General features: G+C 43.1%; 2 protein-coding genes across 3 annotated transcripts; both read left to right on the top strand.

Moving 5' to 3' along the window:
- The first annotated feature begins 620 nt into the window (after nt 1-620).
- On the top strand, nt 621-4540 carry lipt1 (lipoyltransferase 1). 2 transcript variants are annotated; one of them, XM_022770036.1, is made up of 4 exons: nt 621-674; nt 1619-2216; nt 2739-2960; nt 3055-4540. In XM_022770036.1, exons 2-4 carry the CDS (start codon nt 1691-1693, stop codon nt 3465-3467), a joined length of 1161 nt encoding a protein of 386 aa, XP_022625757.1. In that variant the 5' UTR covers nt 621-674; nt 1619-1690; the 3' UTR covers nt 3468-4540. The 2 variants fall into 2 exon arrangements, with proteins under 2 accessions (XP_022625757.1, XP_022625756.1); XM_022770035.1 differs by having other exon boundaries at nt 654-728.
- Nucleotides 4541-4829: 289 nt separating this feature from the next.
- eif5b (eukaryotic translation initiation factor 5B) lies at nt 4830-16972 on the top strand. Its single transcript, XM_022770041.1, has 26 exons — nt 4830-4905; nt 7371-7487; nt 7660-7723; nt 7819-7983; nt 8210-8732; nt 8861-9000; nt 9087-9164; nt 9256-9406; nt 9571-9663; nt 10316-10402; nt 10508-10567; nt 10722-10999; nt 11079-11186; nt 11311-11421; nt 11521-11588; nt 11937-12078; nt 12171-12302; nt 12535-12717; nt 12801-12962; nt 13128-13259; nt 13377-13508; nt 13681-13757; nt 13903-14067; nt 14194-14332; nt 14668-14829; nt 16168-16972. The coding sequence occupies exons 1-26, from the start codon at nt 4871-4873 to the stop codon at nt 16273-16275; spliced, it is 3612 nt and encodes a 1203-aa protein (XP_022625762.1). The 5' UTR covers nt 4830-4870; the 3' UTR covers nt 16276-16972.
- Nucleotides 16973-17092: the final 120 nt, after the last annotated feature.

Here is a 17092-nt window from a genome sequence, read left to right as displayed (position 1 = left end):
TTTTTATAGTCACATAATCAAATAAAAATTCCATAAAACTATTTTTAAAAAACGTTCATAGACTGAAAATTTATAAATTCAGAAATTACAATTAGGAATCAATATTGAGATCTGTAAAATTAGAGATTAATGAAGCTTGACTAAAGTGCTCCTTTAATGTTCATTAAAGACCAGTCACATTTATTTAGAGTTTTGATACACATGTTTTTATAATTTTATGATAGTAAAAAACAAACTGAAAGTTTTCTACCCAAACAAATTCAGTTAATAATTAACTTATTGCTGCTCAATCGTAAATTAATTTTAGATGTTTTGGTTGCGTGGTGTCGGAACCCTTGTCTGGTAGGTCAGAACGGCACGACGCCTTAACGGTATAGGACCGAGGTTGAAGCCAATAGTCAAGTTACACACGAACAAACCGGAAAAACATAAATCATCTGTATTTTACATTGTACATTTTATTTCTAATATATTATATTTAATCCGCTTTTTGTAATATTTGTTTCTCCTAAAAATACAACATTGCCCAATGTGCAGGTGAAGCATCAGATGTAGAACCGTCGTTCGCCCCACCGTGGTTTGTAACGACGTCGTTGCTTTTATTTTGAAGGCGAGGAGCGGAAGATGTTTGTCGTTCGTCTCTTCGTCGCCGGTCCGTTCACTCGACGGTTCAGGTCAGAACAAGACCGACAGTCCGCGGATTTTATTTCAGCGTTATCTGTCAAACGGTTTGTTAACGGCTGTGCGTTTGAATGAGATGAATTAAAGTTTGAGTTTGTTTTTTCAGTGAGTGAACAGCGGAATCACGGCGAAGCTAAGGCTAAGGCTAAAGCTAAAGCTAGGAAACAGTCGGTAAAGTCAACTAACTGTAGGACTTTTAAAGAAGGACGTCACGCGCTGTAAATTCCGTAGTTTATGGTAAAAATAAAATAATCCTCTCAGTGACAGCATTTGCTTTGTCATATTTCATTGTTAACTAAATATTTGAGTATTATGGCTTTAAAAAAAAATAATATCGATGTTTGATGAAAAAAATGAAAAATTCAAAAATAATAATAATTAAAATATTAATGGAGAAAGGGGTTGTCGCGATAAACTGGTATTGATAGTAACCATGATATTTAAAAAAAAAAATGAAATATTGATATGGTGTTAATAATACACATACGATAATACGGTGATGGCAGATGTTTGGTCTAGTGGATCTTTTGTTTATCAGTTCATCTGTTGCCTTTTCACGGTCCATTAAGTGTAATTGTTCTTTTTCTTTGTTTTTCTACAGTTCCTAACCTTTTTCTACAGTTCTAACCTCCCTAAATTTGTATTTGAGTGTAATGAATTTGCCAAAAAAGAGAAAACACACAATAAACAAAATCAAAGACAACATTATTATAATTTATTTTCAAATTTTCTATAGATATCACAATAATATCATTAATATCATTATGATACATATAATATCATAAATATGTAAGGTATTTTTAATCAACTGTTAAAGGTTATAGAGTCATGTTTATGGTGTTTTTAATATCCAGTCTTCATGTTATTGTTATTAGATGTGAATGATATGGAGGATCAGGGCTGACACGGGACTGAATTTTCTATTTTCTCCTTCTAGATACTTCCAACATGAGGAAGTGAAGAAATTTTTGAAGATGGTTTACCTGAAGCTGTTTCATCTTTGAACATCATGATGCACACCAGAAGGACGTTGTCTCTTTTAAGAGGCTGGTCGGGTGTTTGCAGGTGTCAAACTGGAAACCAGTCATCCAGGACCATTTCCAGCTTGTTCATGGACTCTGACAGCAGCAGTGCAGGGCTGATCCTACAATCCCAGTCCACTGATGTGTACCAGAACCTGGCTCTGGAGGACTGGATTGACGCCAATGTGGACCTGCAGCAGCACAGCATCATGCTGCTGTGGAGGAACCGGCCGGCTGTGGTCATTGGACGCCACCAGAACCCCTGGACTGAGTGCAACCTGTCGGCCATGAGGAAGGCGGGGATCTCTCTGGCTCGCAGGCGAAGCGGCGGCGGGACGGTCTTCCACGACCTTGGAAACCTCAACCTGACCTTCTTCACCTCCAAGAAGGCGTACGACCGGCAGAGGAACCTGAAGGTCGTCACTGACGCTCTGAGGCGGGTTCGACCAGGACTGGACGTTCAGGCCACAGACAGATTTGACATTTTACTCAATGGACACTACAAGATCTCAGGTAGGGGAGGGGTGGTACCGTCCAATGAGACGAGGCTGCTGTAGTCAAATACAAGCCCCCGAGAGATATGCATTATAAACATGAAGTAACAAAATAAAGAGATGAGATGAGAGGGCAAGAAAAGATTTAACTGAGAAAAATTATGTGCATACAAATAATTAAAATAATTGGTAGTGTGAGCTCTAATTGGTCAAAATCTTCCCATTGTTTTAATAGAAATGTCCAGGGTAAAATCCTGATAGTAACATCCTGTCTTACTTTATTACTTTTAACAAAATATCTAGGAGTGTTATGATATTGTTTGAAGTGAATACAGTTAGTAGTTTAGACAAACTTATGTGCAAGAAAAAAGAAAGGACCTAATTGAAGCTGTGAAGTAAAATTAAATAAATAAATAAACAAATAAACAAAATCTGACATATTTTAAATCAGTCCAGAGTCAGTCAGAGACACAGAAGGTGAGATTTATACCAACAACTCTGCTGTTGTTCATGTTGTTGTTGTTGTTGTTGTTGTTTACAGGCACTGCGTCCAGACTGAGCAGGAAGTCGTCCTACCATCACTGTACCCTGCTTCACTCTGCTGACCGCTCCGCCCTCTCAGCCGTCCTCAGCCCTTCCTGCCCTGGTATCCATAGCAATGCCACACCCAGCGTCCCCTCACCTGTCGCCAACCTGCTGGACCACGCCCCCACGCTGCGGTGGGAGGAGCTTTTCGACGGACTGGTGCACCAGTACAATGCAGGTACTCAGTTTTACTACTGTTCTACTGTTCTGTGTCCTGGCCTCAACTGTCTGTTTATACTCTATTCTACTTTTCTTTCCACTCTGACCCTCAGAGTTCGGCTTCAGCTCTGCGTTGACGCTCGTTAACCCCACTGACGAGTGTACGTTTCCTGGCCTCAGCAGGATGGCAACAGAGCTGCACAGCTGGGACTGGACATTCGGTAAGACGCCTAAATTCAGTGTCCAGACCCTCCTGGACCTGACGGACGGGCGATCGTCTGCTCGCAGCTCAGCTCAGCTGCATATGGAGGTAAAGAACGGGCTGATCGAGAGCTGTGAGCTGGACGTTCCTGCAGACTGGCTTCCTCTGCGGCTGAGCGGTGAGCTGGTGAACACGCTGGTCGGTGAAAGGTTCTGTCCGTATGCAGCAGCTGTGGCTGTTGCTGCGCTGCTGCGATCTGAGAGCAGCGAGCTGCAGAGCAGACTGCACAACCTGTGTGACACTGTGCTGTCTGTGATGGGCTGAAATAAAATGGATGGACGGAAACAACACGAGCTGTCGGGTGTTTGTGTGGAGTCGACCGTTTGTTGATCAACAGAAATCTGATCCATTTGCAGTGCTGCTAGCGCCCTCGAGAGGCTGCTGTGTTCATTACAGCTACAGTATGAAAGTCAATGTCATTCAAAAAGTCTGATGGTGAATCTAAAGGGTCCAGATGTAAACAGACGCCACAGCACTGATGTTCGAAGTAAAATCAGAAGCTGCTCTCACTCCCAAACTGATTGACCCTCTGACAACTCTAAATAACATGAAAATCTAATTTATCATTGTTTCTGTTTACATCAATAATGCTTGTAAAAATCCATTGTTTCTGGATTTTATTTTCCACAAGTAATCTACAAGTTTATTTTGATACAAAACAAAAAAGCTGAATAATAAAAGCTGATAATAAAAACATGAATACATTTGCAGCATATATACTTTGGATTTAAAGTGTTTATGCTGGTTTTATTTTTTTTCATGCAGATGTAGGACAGTATGAACCTGCTGCGTCTTGATCAGCCTGTTTGATGCATAATCTACAGTATATGTGCATTTCATCTCTCTTCACTTGCAAAGTTAAGAACATAAAATCCAAGCAAATGTACAGTAATAAAACAAGAAAGGGGTTTATTATTAAAGACTTTTTGCATTAATTAATAGGACGTTTGGTCAAAATCACAAAAAACTGATTCCTTTTTCTTTCAATTGCTGCCAGATATTTTCTTATTTAAGTGGAAAAACGTGGAAAATTCTGAAAGTTTCCAAATCTGTCCGTAAACCTCTGCCCTTTCAAAATAAAAGTACAACGACATTACTGAAGCTGTTGAGTAAAATTAAATAAATGAATAAAATAAAATGAATAAATACATTTGCCGGTTAAAAGCGAGACTCAACCTCAGACAGCTCAAGTCGCAGGGCGCATGCGCCATGAAGACGAGAGAAAATTGAAGAGGTATCACTCTGCTGTTATGTCCTGGAACCAAAGGCTGATCTAACTCACCGTCATCATTTCCATGGTCATACAATCAATATGGCCAATAAAACATATATTTATTATTAACATTTTTATTACATTTTGTCAGTACTTCCTAACTGTGTATGACAATGAGATCTTTATAAATAAAACTTAAAGACTTTATGCAATCTGTTTAATTGTGTATTTTTATTTTTGAATGTATTTTCTATAATTGTTGTTTAATTTTATTATGGCATATTATTGTCTTTGTTTATTCTATATTTTCCGCACCTATGTTCACAGAAGGGACTATGAAGGAAAATCAGCGGAGTGAGTCCTCGGCTATGCGTGTCAGTCAGTTGACGATCTTTGTCTAATGTGAGCCGTCGTGTCGGTCAGCGGAGCAAACCCGGAGAACCGCAGCGGCAGGATGGGGAAGAAACAGAAGAAATCCGGGGAGGACAGGTAGAGAAAACACCACCTGCTGTCACACACCACCTGTCCACACTGATACCTGGCGGTGGCGAACTCCCCTGCCCCGTCAAAAACCCCAAAACCGGACTGGATTCCCGCTGGTTACTCGGTTAGCTTAGCGGCTATGTGGGCTAGCAGAAGCTAACCACGCGTCAGTGCAAGTGTGTGTCCAGGTGATGGTTTAAACAACCTGAAAACGGTTCAGCACGAAACTTGGGGTTTATCCTCAGCCCTGACAGCCGGGGGAAAACTCCCTAAACTCATCTTAACTGTAACCTGTGAAAGCTAGGGGCTAAATGCTAAGAAGAGCCACCACCAGAGGAGTGGAGGCGAGCTAAGCTATCAGTTAGCCCAGTTATCTGTGCCTCCTGGCCGCAGCTCATGTTGGCTTTCTGTGAGAAAAGGCTGATGTAATGCCAACTACCTTCGCACCTGTCTAAATCCTCTACCTTTATTTAGTCTGTCAGCCTTGGTCTGACACACCTGAGGGTGTCAGGTAATGACACAGCCATGTTGGTGTTCCTGTGTTGAGCTGTAAAGCAAAGAAGCATTAATACAACAGATTCAATTAAAACTACAACAACATTTAACATCCATTAATATGTGAAGACACAGCAACAAAAAATTCATGTCAAATGATCCATTCAGACACGTAGCTCTGATCCAGGACTTGGTCCAGCATAGGTATCTCGTTGAATTTGAACATTTCAGTCACTGATCTGTTCAACATTGAAAAATAAACCAGTTACAGTTTCCCAGAACCCAAGGTGAGGTCTTCAGATATCCTGTTTTATCTAAACCAACAGTCCAAAAACCAGAGAGATCCAGTTTACATCAGATCCTCACATATCAGAGGCAAGAAGCAGCAGATGTTTCACGTTTTTACTTTGAAAAATGACTTAATGATACATCAAACATCAAAAATTTTGATTGATTTCATATAAAATGAATGTGATTTATATGTAAATGCTATTAATGAATTGTTTTTGTCCTCAAAGCGCAAGAAAATAATAAAAATACCTGTTATAGTTCACGACACCCTGAGGTGCTGTCTTCAAATTGCTTGTTTTATTCAACCAACTGTCCAAAACTGACAGACATTCATTTTACTGTCGATAGTGTAAGACCAAAAGAAAAGCATCAGATCCTCATCATAATGAATCTGGAAACAGCAAATATTTGATGCTTGGTTTAAAGAAAATAACTAAAATGATTATCAAGATAGTTGTCAATTGATTTTCTGTTGAACAATTAATTGTTGCAGTTCTAGAAAGAAGTATGTCAAAAATACAATCTCTCTGGATCTACTAAATGAGAAAGCGTGTGATACGTAGTAAAACAGTCCTGGATCAAAGTTTCATGCACACACACCAAACTGATTATCAGGCTGTAAAACCAGGAAGTTTTCGTTTGGCCTTTGAATGTGAATGTTGTGACGGATCTCAGCTGACAGTTTGTTCTTCTCGTCAGAAAATGTCCCGGCTGCTGCCAGCTGCTAATTATTTAACCTGTGTTCGTTAGAGAACTCATGTCGACTCCACAGTTCATTGATGACCAAATTCAGAGTGATTCTTAATGCACTCCTGTCAGTTTTATTGCAAATGTATTGTGCAGATTATTTTTTAAATTTCAAACCTTAAAATAAATCTAAAAGAAGATCTGACTAAAACTATCAAACAATAAATGAATGATTTTCAGAAACACCAGCAGCCAGAGGAGAAAGCGCTTCATTTCTTTTACTCTTTACTTTTGAACATCTGAGATAAAAGAGCAATCTAATGGAAAATAATGTATTTACTGCACTTTACTGGAGAATTTATGCTGCTTTTTCGCTGCACTACAGTAACAAACTAAGATTGGTGAAAGTGACTAAGTGTTGTCTTCTCTGTATAAAATAGGTTTACAGCTGTAACAGTACAATTCTGCTGAAGCATTGATGCATCAGTCACAATAATACAATAATAATTTTATGTACTTTAACCACATTTTCACTGCAGGTGGAAAATGTTTTTATGTTTTTCACAGGTGGTTAGTGAGTTTTACTGTTTGTGATAAACATGATAAACGAGGACAGTACAGAAGAAGCTAAAATTAAATTAGATTTCATCTTTTCACAAGCTGCTGAATACGAAGTATACTCATTAGATTTTTTGGCCCAATTAATTAAAGTAAACCCTGTCTGCTTTACATTAAAGTAGTGCTCTCCTGCGGGTCAGAGGGATGATGGGAAATGAAAGGGTTGTGAGGAAAGTGGAGAGTCAGCAGCTTTTCATCTGTTCATATTGTCCTGACACAGAGAGAGAGAGAGAGAGTCCTGCCTATTCTGCTAATGTCTCTCCACCTCTGTGTCCTGTCACATTTCAAAGCTGATCTTTGTCTCGTCTAAGCTGAGCTCCTGACCTGGTTTTAATCAAGTATCGATCGATCGATTGATATTGTTATTGATCTGTCTTCAGTGCCAAAGATGACGGCATTGACATCGACGCTCTGGCGGCGGAGATCGAAGGAGCCGGCGCCTCCAAAGAACCAAAAGGGAAGAAGAAGAAGAAAGGAGCCAAGAAGGACGACTTCGAGTACGACACTGCTCCTCCTCCTTCTCACCTTCATCATGTCTTGTTTTCTCCTCCTCATCCTCAGCTCCTCCTCTGACCTCCTTTCCCTTTTTGTCTCCTCCCCTCCTCTGTGAGTCGTGTCTTTGAGTCGTCTCTTTTTCAGCCTCTTAACTCTGAGTTTCTCCTCCTGCAGCGAGGACGACATCCTGAAGGAGCTGGAGGAGTTGTCTCTGGAGACTCAGGGAGGAAAGGCAAAGGTAACGACACCTGACGAGTCCAGTGGAATGAAGTGGTAATTTCCTCAGTATTTATTTAAAGCGCTCGGTTAACTCCACTGACTCTCCCCGTGCAGAAAGCAGACACCACAGAGGAAGTGGAGAGCGTCGAGCCTCCCAAACCAGAGAAGAAGAAGACCAGAAAGGGGAGGAAGGGTGGAGCCAGCCCTGAGGAAGAGGAGGGCGAGGAAGCTGAAGGTCAGGCTGATGGAGAGAGGAACGGAGAGCAGAAAGACAAGAAGGTGATTGTGTTTCATAAATAAAGTTCAATCATTTAAACAGGTTTCAAAACGGACTCTTTGATTTTCATTATTCAATTTCAGAATAATTGTTGGAATAAATTAATATTTTACTGCGTCTCTGCTTTTCTCCTTTTTTTGTTGGTTTATTTTATTTTTATTTAATCAATTATTTAAATATAAATATATTTTCTGGATTTCATTGAACTTGTCCTCTCTGCTCCTCCAGGCGGCTCCTGCTGCTCCTCCCTCCGACTCAGATGACGACAGCAGCTCACGTTCTCGCCTCAAGAACAAAGGAGGTAAGAAGGGAGGCAAAAAACCTTCAGTGTCCGACGAAGAGGAGGACAAAGAGGAGGACGAAGGCGTGAGCAAAGGAGGAGGTAAAGGAGCGAAGGAGGACGAGTCAGAGGACGATGAAGAGTTCACCTCCAGGAGAGAGCAGAAGAAGAAGAACAAAGGCAAGGCGGCGAAGGCGGAGAGCGAGGACGAGGAGGAGCAGGAGGAGGAGGGAGGGGGCTTCAAGATGAAGACGGCGGCGCAGAAGAAGGCAGAGAAGAAGGAGAGGGACAAGAAGAAGAAGGAGGAGGAGAGGATGAAGCAGAAGAAGCTCAAGGAGAAAGAGAAGGAGGGCAGCGTGGAGGCTAAAAAAGAGCCAGAGAAGAAGACGACAGAGGCCGCACCTCCTCAGGTAGCACCACCTGCAGCAGCAACGGCTGAGGAACCGGAAGGGGCGGAGCCAACAGCTGAGGGTATAATGACTTTCAAAATAAAATCAACAAGTGTAGTTTGACATATTAGAGGTTTTTGTTTTAACCACACGCCACCTGTTGCTGTTTTTCACTCGAGTTTCTTCTTCTTCTGTTGTGTCTTCCTGCAGATGAGGCCGAGGGCGACAAGAAGAAGAAAGACAAGAAGAAGAAGAAGGGAGAGAAGGAAGAGAAGGAGAAGGAGAAGAAGAAAGGACCCAGCAAAGCCACAGTGAAGGCCATGCAGGAGGCTCTGGCCAAGATGAAGGAGGTGGGGCATTCTGGGAAATGTAGTCATGGGATTATGACGGAAGTTTGGAGTCTTTTTTGACTTGTTATTATTTGTTGTCGTTGTAGGAGGAAGAGCGAGCCAAAAGAGAGGAGGAGGAGCGGCTGAAGAGGCTGGAGGAGATGGAGAAGCAGAGGCTGGAGCAGGTAAAACACAAACACCTCCTCCTGTCGTTTCTCTGTTTCTCTGTCAGTCCTCTCTCTGACCTTTTGACCCCCCCTCACCTGACCCAATTAGGAGCGCCTGGAGCAGGAGCGTAAGGAGAAGAAGAAGCAGAAGGAGAAGGAGAGGAAGGAGCGTCTGAAGAAGGAGGGGAAGCTCCTGACGAAAGCCCAGAGAGAAGCTCGAGCTCGGGCCGAGGCCACGCTCAAGCTGCTGCAGGCTCAGGGTGAGAGTCCGTCCGCCACTCACTTACAGATTATTGATACAGTGATCGGCAATTTAAAACCAGTCATTTGGATTTAACTTGAAATTAAACTGAGCTGAATCACTTGGAAACACAATGTTGCATGAAACACAATGTTATTTAATCTTGAATCCGTGTGTGTGCAGGTGTTGAAGTGCCATCCAAAGACTCTGTGCCAAAGAAGAAACCAGTTTATGGAGACAAGAGGAAGAAGAAGCCCAACGCCCAAACTCCTGAAGGTACCGTCATAAACTAACATGGAAACAACATATTGATCATGTTAAAGAAAAAATATCCAAGTCGAGAGCAATTCTGTCTGAATCCAGGGATGTATTAAACTACAAGGCCTTGTATTTAATTTACTGCTCACTTCTTCTTCAGGTCGACCTTTAAAACGAGCCGTATTATTGATAAGGCCGATCACTGATCACACTGATCCACTGTTTCTAAATTCTCATACTATGAAATACAATATAATACAATCTGAGAGGAGTTTATAAGTTTACTGTACAAAAAGATTAAAAAGACGAGATGTGTTTTTATTGTTGGGGGTTAAATTATGGAACAATGCTAATTTAAATTCAAAAATGTGTAATTTCCTTTTGGTTTTCAAAATAATGGTTTACTGAGCTGTTTCTGAAGGTGAGCAATTTTCTTTTCTGTTGGAGCTTAATTGATCAGATGTAGAGAGGCGTATGTCACATTATGCTTCGTCCTGAGCTTGTTCAGTCACTAGTGAATACACAGACTACTGACTGACTCTGTATTGTTTATATTTTATATATGACTAATGAGATGCTCGTTAACTTGGCTCGTTAACTCGGCTCATTACTGCTGCTGCTGAATGAAAAGCGTTTTCTTTGCTGAACAAACGGCTCCTCTCCTTCTTAGAAACGTCCGAGGTAACTTCACCGACGTCGGAGACTCCAGAGCCCGTTCCCATGGAGACGGAGGCTGAGACGCCGGCTGCGGAGCCAGGTGAGACACACATGTTTTAAAGGGAGGAGGAGTCGGGAGGGCAGAGTAAATGATGGAGGAGGAGGATGTTGTTGACGTGATGAAGATGACTTTCTCTGTGTACAGAGGTGAAACCGGACGCTGCTGTTGACGACTGGGAGGCCATCGCCAGCGACGAGGAGAAAGGTCAGGAAGAAAAACAAACTACACTTCTATTATTTCTTGTTATTAATTTCAAGAGCAGAAGTGATTTGTCTTTATTTTACCAGAAATCTTAAAAAAAAATAAAGAAACTCAGAACTAGAGTCAGTATTAAAGCATGTTCAACTTTATCTGCCAGAGCTGAAGAAAGTCCACATCGAGGTGAAGGAGGACACCGCCGCTCCTCCTCAGCCCACAGGCAGCGAGGAGGACGAGGAGGAGGAAGACGAGGAAGAGGACGAGGACGATGAGGAGGAAGACGATGACGAGGAGGATGAGAGCGAGGAGGAGAAGGAGCCGGCGGCGTCGGGTCATGCCAAGAGGAAGGAGAGCGAGGACGAGAGCAGCGAGAGCGACGACGACGACGGGAGGACGAAGGAGGAGCGGCTGTACGACCGGGCCAAGAGGAGAATAGAGGTGAGGAACACGAGAGGAATGAGAGCTCGTCTCTTTTCACCCCGTCTCTGGCTGACCGCCTGTGTCTGTGTTTCCATAGAAACGGAGAGCAGAGAACCTGAAGAACGTCGACGTGGACACGCTGAGATCTCCAGTGGTGTGTGTGCTCGGACACGTCGACACCGGAAAGACCAAGATCCTCGACAAGGTAACGTTTACTGACTGGTTCATATTTACTGACTGTTAGCTGACTGATCACTGACTGATTAATGTATTGTGTGTGTGTGTGTGTGTGTGTGTGTGTGTGTGTGTGTGTGTGTGTGTGTGTGTAGCTGCGACACACTCATGTTCAGGACGGTGAAGCCGGAGGAATCACTCAGCAGATCGGAGCCACAAACGTCCCGAAGGAGACGATCGAGGAGCAAACCAGGATGGTTAAAAATGTACGACGACCACACACACACACACACACACACACACACACACACATGATTAAATGAACTCAGTGTTAATGTGTATTAAACTGACTTTTGTTTGTGCAGTTTGACAAAGAAACCATCAAGATCCCCGGCATGTTGATCATCGACACACCAGGACACGAGTCCTTCAGGTAACCACCTGGACAGTCATACCTGGAACTGTGCTGCTGGGTTTACAGGTGCACCGGTCACACACGAGGAACAGCAGGCGACCTGAGAAGACCAAACATTAAATAAACAGTAACTTACTGTTATCTAAGCTCTGACAAATCCAGAGGAGGAGATGAGTTTTAAAAGAAAAAGGTAGCAGTGTGGACGTAGCCTTAGTCTCTGTTGTCTGACGCCACAGGCATCAGGTTAATGAAGCAGAGATCAAACGTGGACCCTTCAGCTCAGGGGGACGTCCAGGGTTTAGGTTTGATGGTTAATCACTGTGGTTGCCATTAGTAACTCGTGTCTCCGCCTCTTTGCTTGGCCAGTAACCTGAGGAACAGAGGCAGCTCTCTGTGCGACATCGCCATCCTGGTGGTGGACATCATGCACGGCCTGGAGCCTCAGACGATCGAGTCCATCAACCTGCTGAAGGAGAAGAAGTGTCCCTTCATCGTCGCCCTCAACAAGGTCTGACACCTGTTTACCATCAGACGTGTCTCACCTGTTCCCTCCTTCACGCTCTCTGACCGTGTTGTTGTTGTTGTTGTTGTTGTCGTCAGATCGACCGTCTCTACGACTGGAAGAAGAGTCCGGAGACCGACGTCGTGGCCACGCTGAAGAAGCAGAAGAAGAACACAAAGGACGAGTTCGACGAGAGAGCCAAGGCCGTCATCGTGGAGTTCGCTCAGCAGGTGTCAATCGTTACATCATCACTCATTAACCAATCATAACACAGCTGTTGTATTCTGTACTGTGTAATATGTAATGAAGCTTGATTAAAGAAATCCTTAATTTTTCACAATATTAGAATTTACTGTGACACTTTTCTTTAATTCTTTTATTATTATCTATGATCAATGACCTTTGATCGTTTCTATTTTCCGTCACACTGAACTTTGTCGTCTGCCTGTTGTTGTTCCTCAGGGTCTTAACGCCGCCTTGTTCTACGAGAATAAAGATCCCCGGACGTTTGTGTCGTTGGTTCCCACCTCGGCCCACAGCGGCGACGGGATGGGAAACCTCATCGCCCTGTTGATCGAGCTCACGCAGACCATGTTAGCCCGCCGGCTAGCACACTGTGACGAGCTGCGAGCTCAGGTCATGGAGGTAAGACAGCGTGTTTTTGTTAAGACACTCTGGATTTATTTGGACTCCACGGTGAACAGACCTGATGATGTCCGTGTGTTCAGGTCAAAGCTCTGCCTGGTATGGGAACTACGATAGACGTCATCCTCATTAACGGTTGTCTGCGGGAGGGAGAGACCATCATCGTCCCGGGGGTGGAGGGGCCAATCGTAACACAGATCAGAGGGTTACTACTTCCTCCGCCTCTGAAGGAGCTCAGAGTCAAGGTAAACATCACGTGCCTCTGACTCCGTGTTGATGAATGTATTGCTCCAACATTACTGATATCCGCTGCATGTTGTCCGCTCCTCCATCCTGACAAATGCATTGATGAGGTACCTGTTGCATTGATTGACCGTCTGATCTATCGATTGATTGATTGATGTGTGCAGAACCAATACGAGAAGCACAAGGAGGTGTCGACGGCTCAGGGGGTGAAGATTCTGGGTAAAGACCTGGAGAAGACGTTGGCGGGGCTCCCCCTGCTGGTGGCTAACAGGGACGACGAGATCCCCGTCCTGAGGGTAACACACACACACACACACACACACACACACACACACACAGGAGAAACCAGTGTTGGAGCAGACTGTACTGGCTGTGTGAGGCTCCCAGTTTGACTGACTGGTGCTGGTTTTCAGGACGAACTGGTGCGAGAGCTGAAACAGACTCTGAACTCCATCAAACTGGAGGAGAAAGGAGTTTACGTCCAGGCGTCCACGCTGGGGTCACTGGAGGCTCTGCTGGAGTTCCTCCGCACGTCTAAAGTCCCGGTGAGTACCTGTCTGTCTGTTCACCTGTCTGTCTGTTCACCTGTCTGTCTTCAGTAAATAGACAGAAATCTAGTTCCTTCGACTCAGTTGTAACTTCACAGTTTTACCCTGAAAAGCAACGAGAGGCAGAAACTACAGCGGTGACCTTTGACCTCTGTTTGTGTGTCTGCAGTACGCTGGTATCAACATCGGTCCGGTTCATAAGAAGGATGTGATGAAGGCGTCGACCATGTTGGAACACGACCCGCAGTATGTCCTCAGTCTCTGCTCTGTTTCTAAAGACGACGTCACTTCACATTAAAACATAATAATTAGATAATAATCAATAATTAGATAAACACAGAAACATGTAGATTAACTGATAGTTATGAAAGGAAATGTCGTGCGTGCTCAGGTACGCGGTGATCCTGGCGTTCGACGTGAAGGTGGAGAGGGAGAGTCAGGACATGGCCGACAGTCTGGGAGTTCGGATCTTCTCTGCTGAAATCATCTACCACCTGTTCGACGCCTTCACCAAGTACAGAGAGGACTACAAGAAGGCCAAACAGGACGAGTTCAAGTAGGAAAACACACACTCGGACACAATCGATCGCCTTCTGATCGGAGGTTTTAACTTGTCGTCGTTATTGTTTGAGTCTGTAACAGTGCGGAAGAAATGCAGCATCTTTTTTTGACGTGTTTTCAGGCATATAGCCGTGTTTCCGGTGAAGCTGAAAGTTCTTCCTCAGTTCATCTTCAACTCCAGAGATCCCATCGTGATGGGGGTGACGATAGAGGCCGGAGTGCTGAGGCAGGGGACGCCGCTCTGTGTCCCCAGCAAAGGGGTGAGACAGTCCGTGTGTTTCAGTTCAGTTTATTTAACATTATCAGGAGGAGCCACTGAAAACTGAGCAGCAGCCTCTTATTTATTGGTTATGAAGCTTTTATAGACAGATACAATAAATGGTGTGGTGTGATTGAAAGCTCCAGAAAAGCTACTAAACTGACCTCTTTAAATTTCTCAGTCTTATCCAGAACAATTAATAACAATTTAACACAAGCAGCAGATGTTAAGTTATTGACTTATAATGAAAAATCAAGGGACCCAGAACAATCCGGATCAGATCAACCAGAACCTCAGCCCGTCGTTGTGTGTTTACATGTGACGTCTGTGTTTCAGTTCGTGGACATCGGTGTGGTGACGAGCATCGAGATGAACCACAAGTCCGTCGACAGCGCCAAGAAAGGCCAGGAGATCTGTGTGAAGATCGAGCCCATTCCCGGGGAGTCCCCCAAGATGTACGGCCGCCATTTTGAAGCCACCGACGTCATTGTCAGCAAGGTGAGGACCGGCCCACCGAGGAGCGGCAAAACGCCTTTTAACGGACGTTTGCTTCATTTAAAAATCACATTTTCAACAAACAACGTGAAGTTGTAAACGCGCCGCTTGTTTTTGTTGATGATGATTTTAGTCGATTTCAGAGTCAGCTGGATCAATCAGCTGATATTTGCCGATCACAGATTTGTCGGTATGTGCCGAAACTTTTATCACGCAACAGAATGCAGAAAAAGATGTCGGTGTCGTAACATAGTTTGTCCAGCAGAGCGCGCTCCGACTCCATTAACTATACTGTCAGCACATGTCAAGGTAGAGCCACAGGAGGAAGGTGCTTTTTAGGAAGACAAGACAGAAATGAAAGAAAGGAAGGAAGGATGCAAGGGAGAAATGGAGAAAGAAACACAAAAGAGGTAAGAAGGAAAGAATAGAAAGAAAAGAGGGTAAAATGTTGTGATGTGTTGAAATAATGTCCAAGCTTATAAAAATACGACAGACTCGGTTTTAGAGGCGTAGCTGTAGTTTTAGCTCAGCTTAGAAAAATAATGTGTCACCCAAGATTTCTGAATTCTGGGTTCAAGTGTAGATAGTAATAGATAGTGATAGTAACATATCAGATCTATTGATTACTTAAACCTTTAGCTTGGTGCTAACGGTGAGAAATGGTTTTAGTTTAGTTTTTATTTAAATTGTATAAAGTAAATTCTCAGATAAATCTCTGGTCAATACAAACTTCATAATGTTCATTTCCACGGCAGTAATTCATCACAATGACAGAATCATGTGACTTTAAAACAAGAAATATTGTCACTTTATAAATATAAAATAAATCAATATATCCTCGTCCCCCTGGACCTGTGCTCTGTAGGCCTCTTCAGTAATCCATATATGGGTCCAGATCACAATAATTGATTAATTATATTACAAGGAGTAATTGTTGTATACAGCTGTGAAGTCCTGACAAAATAAGTTCATGTATCTCATATCTGCAGGTCTTACTTTTTGTTTTTCTGTCACTTTCTCCGACATGTATGATCATAAAAAGGGTGTTAAATTAGATTTCACTGTAATCCTATAAAGTGTTAAGTTTAATGTGAACACTGCAGAAGACGTATAACTTAATAAGGGAATAAAAACAGTAACGAGGATTAAAACAGCAGATGAGTGAGTGTGACATGACTGTTGGAAATGGACATTAAACTGAATTTACCATGTGATTCGTCACAGTACAAATAATTCTCCGGTTTCTGTGTTTTACCAGGATTTTGTCTGAGAAGTTGCAGTTTCTTTCTGTAGCTTTAGGTTCAGTCCGGTTCGCTGTGACGCTGTGTTTTTGTGTTTCAGATCACGCGGGCGTCCATCGACGCTCTGAAGAACTGGTTCAGAGACGAGATGCAGAAATCTGATTGGCAGCTGATCATGGAGCTGAAGAAGACCTTTGAGATCATCTGAGGGAGCTGAAACACAAACCAACCAACCAACCAACCAACACACACAGATAAACACACATACACTTCCTCCCTCAGATGCTGAGACGTTGACGGAAGGAAAAAAAAAACGAAAAAAAAAAAAAACCCCAACAAAACAACCTAAAAAAGACGTGAAAGTGTTTTTCTGTGAGAAACGAACTGTTTTTTCCACTGTTGTAAACAGTGATAGTTTAGACCACATTTCACACACAAACACACACACACTCAGTATTCCAACGTGCCTGTTCTTCAGCATCAACGTTGTGTTATTATTATTTTTTTTTCTTCTTCTCTGCTCTGAATAGTTGCTGCTCTTTCATGTCCCAGACTCCGCCCCCCTCCTCCCTTGACTGAGGCTAACGAGCTTAATGAGGCCGATGAGTCAGTAGAGCCAGTGTTCAGCCAGGTGTATTATGGGATTGTACTGGGCAGCACCAGGGCTGGAGGAGGGAAAAATTCATTTTTTTTTTTTCTTTTTAAATCATCGAAGCAGCAGCAGCGATGGTGTCAACGTTAAAGACATTAAGGAGCTGATTTTCAGCATTGACGGCTTTGCTGCATGGTTTGTTGGCCACGTTGGGGGGACGGGGGGACGGGGTTTGAATGACAGAGAAGATTTTAAACTGTTTTTGCTGCAACTGCTGATGTAATAAATTCCCATGATTCTGATGAAACCTACAGATTGAGAGTTTTCATTTCGGACCTGTTCACATCTGCAGCAGAAGAACCTTTAACATCAACACAAGTGTTAAGATTTGAATCAGTGTTTTATGGAAGACTTAAAATAATTTCATTGAGAA

Source organism: Seriola dumerili, unplaced genomic scaffold, assembly GCF_002260705.1.
Source record: "Seriola dumerili isolate Sdu_G_001 unplaced genomic scaffold, Sdu_1.0 BDQW01009202.1, whole genome shotgun sequence".
In the NCBI taxonomy this organism is placed as follows: domain Eukaryota; kingdom Metazoa; phylum Chordata; class Actinopteri; order Carangiformes; family Carangidae; genus Seriola; species Seriola dumerili.
Note: the sequence above shows the minus strand (reverse complement) of the source record. Positions and strands in the feature narration are given on the sequence as shown.

Bases quoted from the DNA above. Each gene is read 5' to 3' on its own strand.
- lipt1 (XM_022770036.1), top strand. From the start codon at position 1,691: ATGATGCACACCAGAAGGACGTTGTCTCTTTTAAGAGGCTGGTCGGGT. The intron at 2,217-2,738 runs GTAGGGGAGGGG...TGTTGTTTACAG, and splicing joins TGGACACTACAAGATCTCAG to GCACTGCGTCCAGACTGAGC. The intron at 2,961-3,054 runs GTACTCAGTTTT...TCTGACCCTCAG, and splicing joins GGTGCACCAGTACAATGCAG to AGTTCGGCTTCAGCTCTGCG.
- eif5b (XM_022770041.1), top strand. From the start codon at position 4,871: ATGGGGAAGAAACAGAAGAAATCCGGGGAGGACAG. The intron at 7,724-7,818 runs GTAACGACACCT...CTCCCCGTGCAG, and splicing joins CTCAGGGAGGAAAGGCAAAG to AAAGCAGACACCACAGAGGA. The intron at 12,963-13,127 runs GTAAACATCACG...TGATGTGTGCAG, and splicing joins TGAAGGAGCTCAGAGTCAAG to AACCAATACGAGAAGCACAA.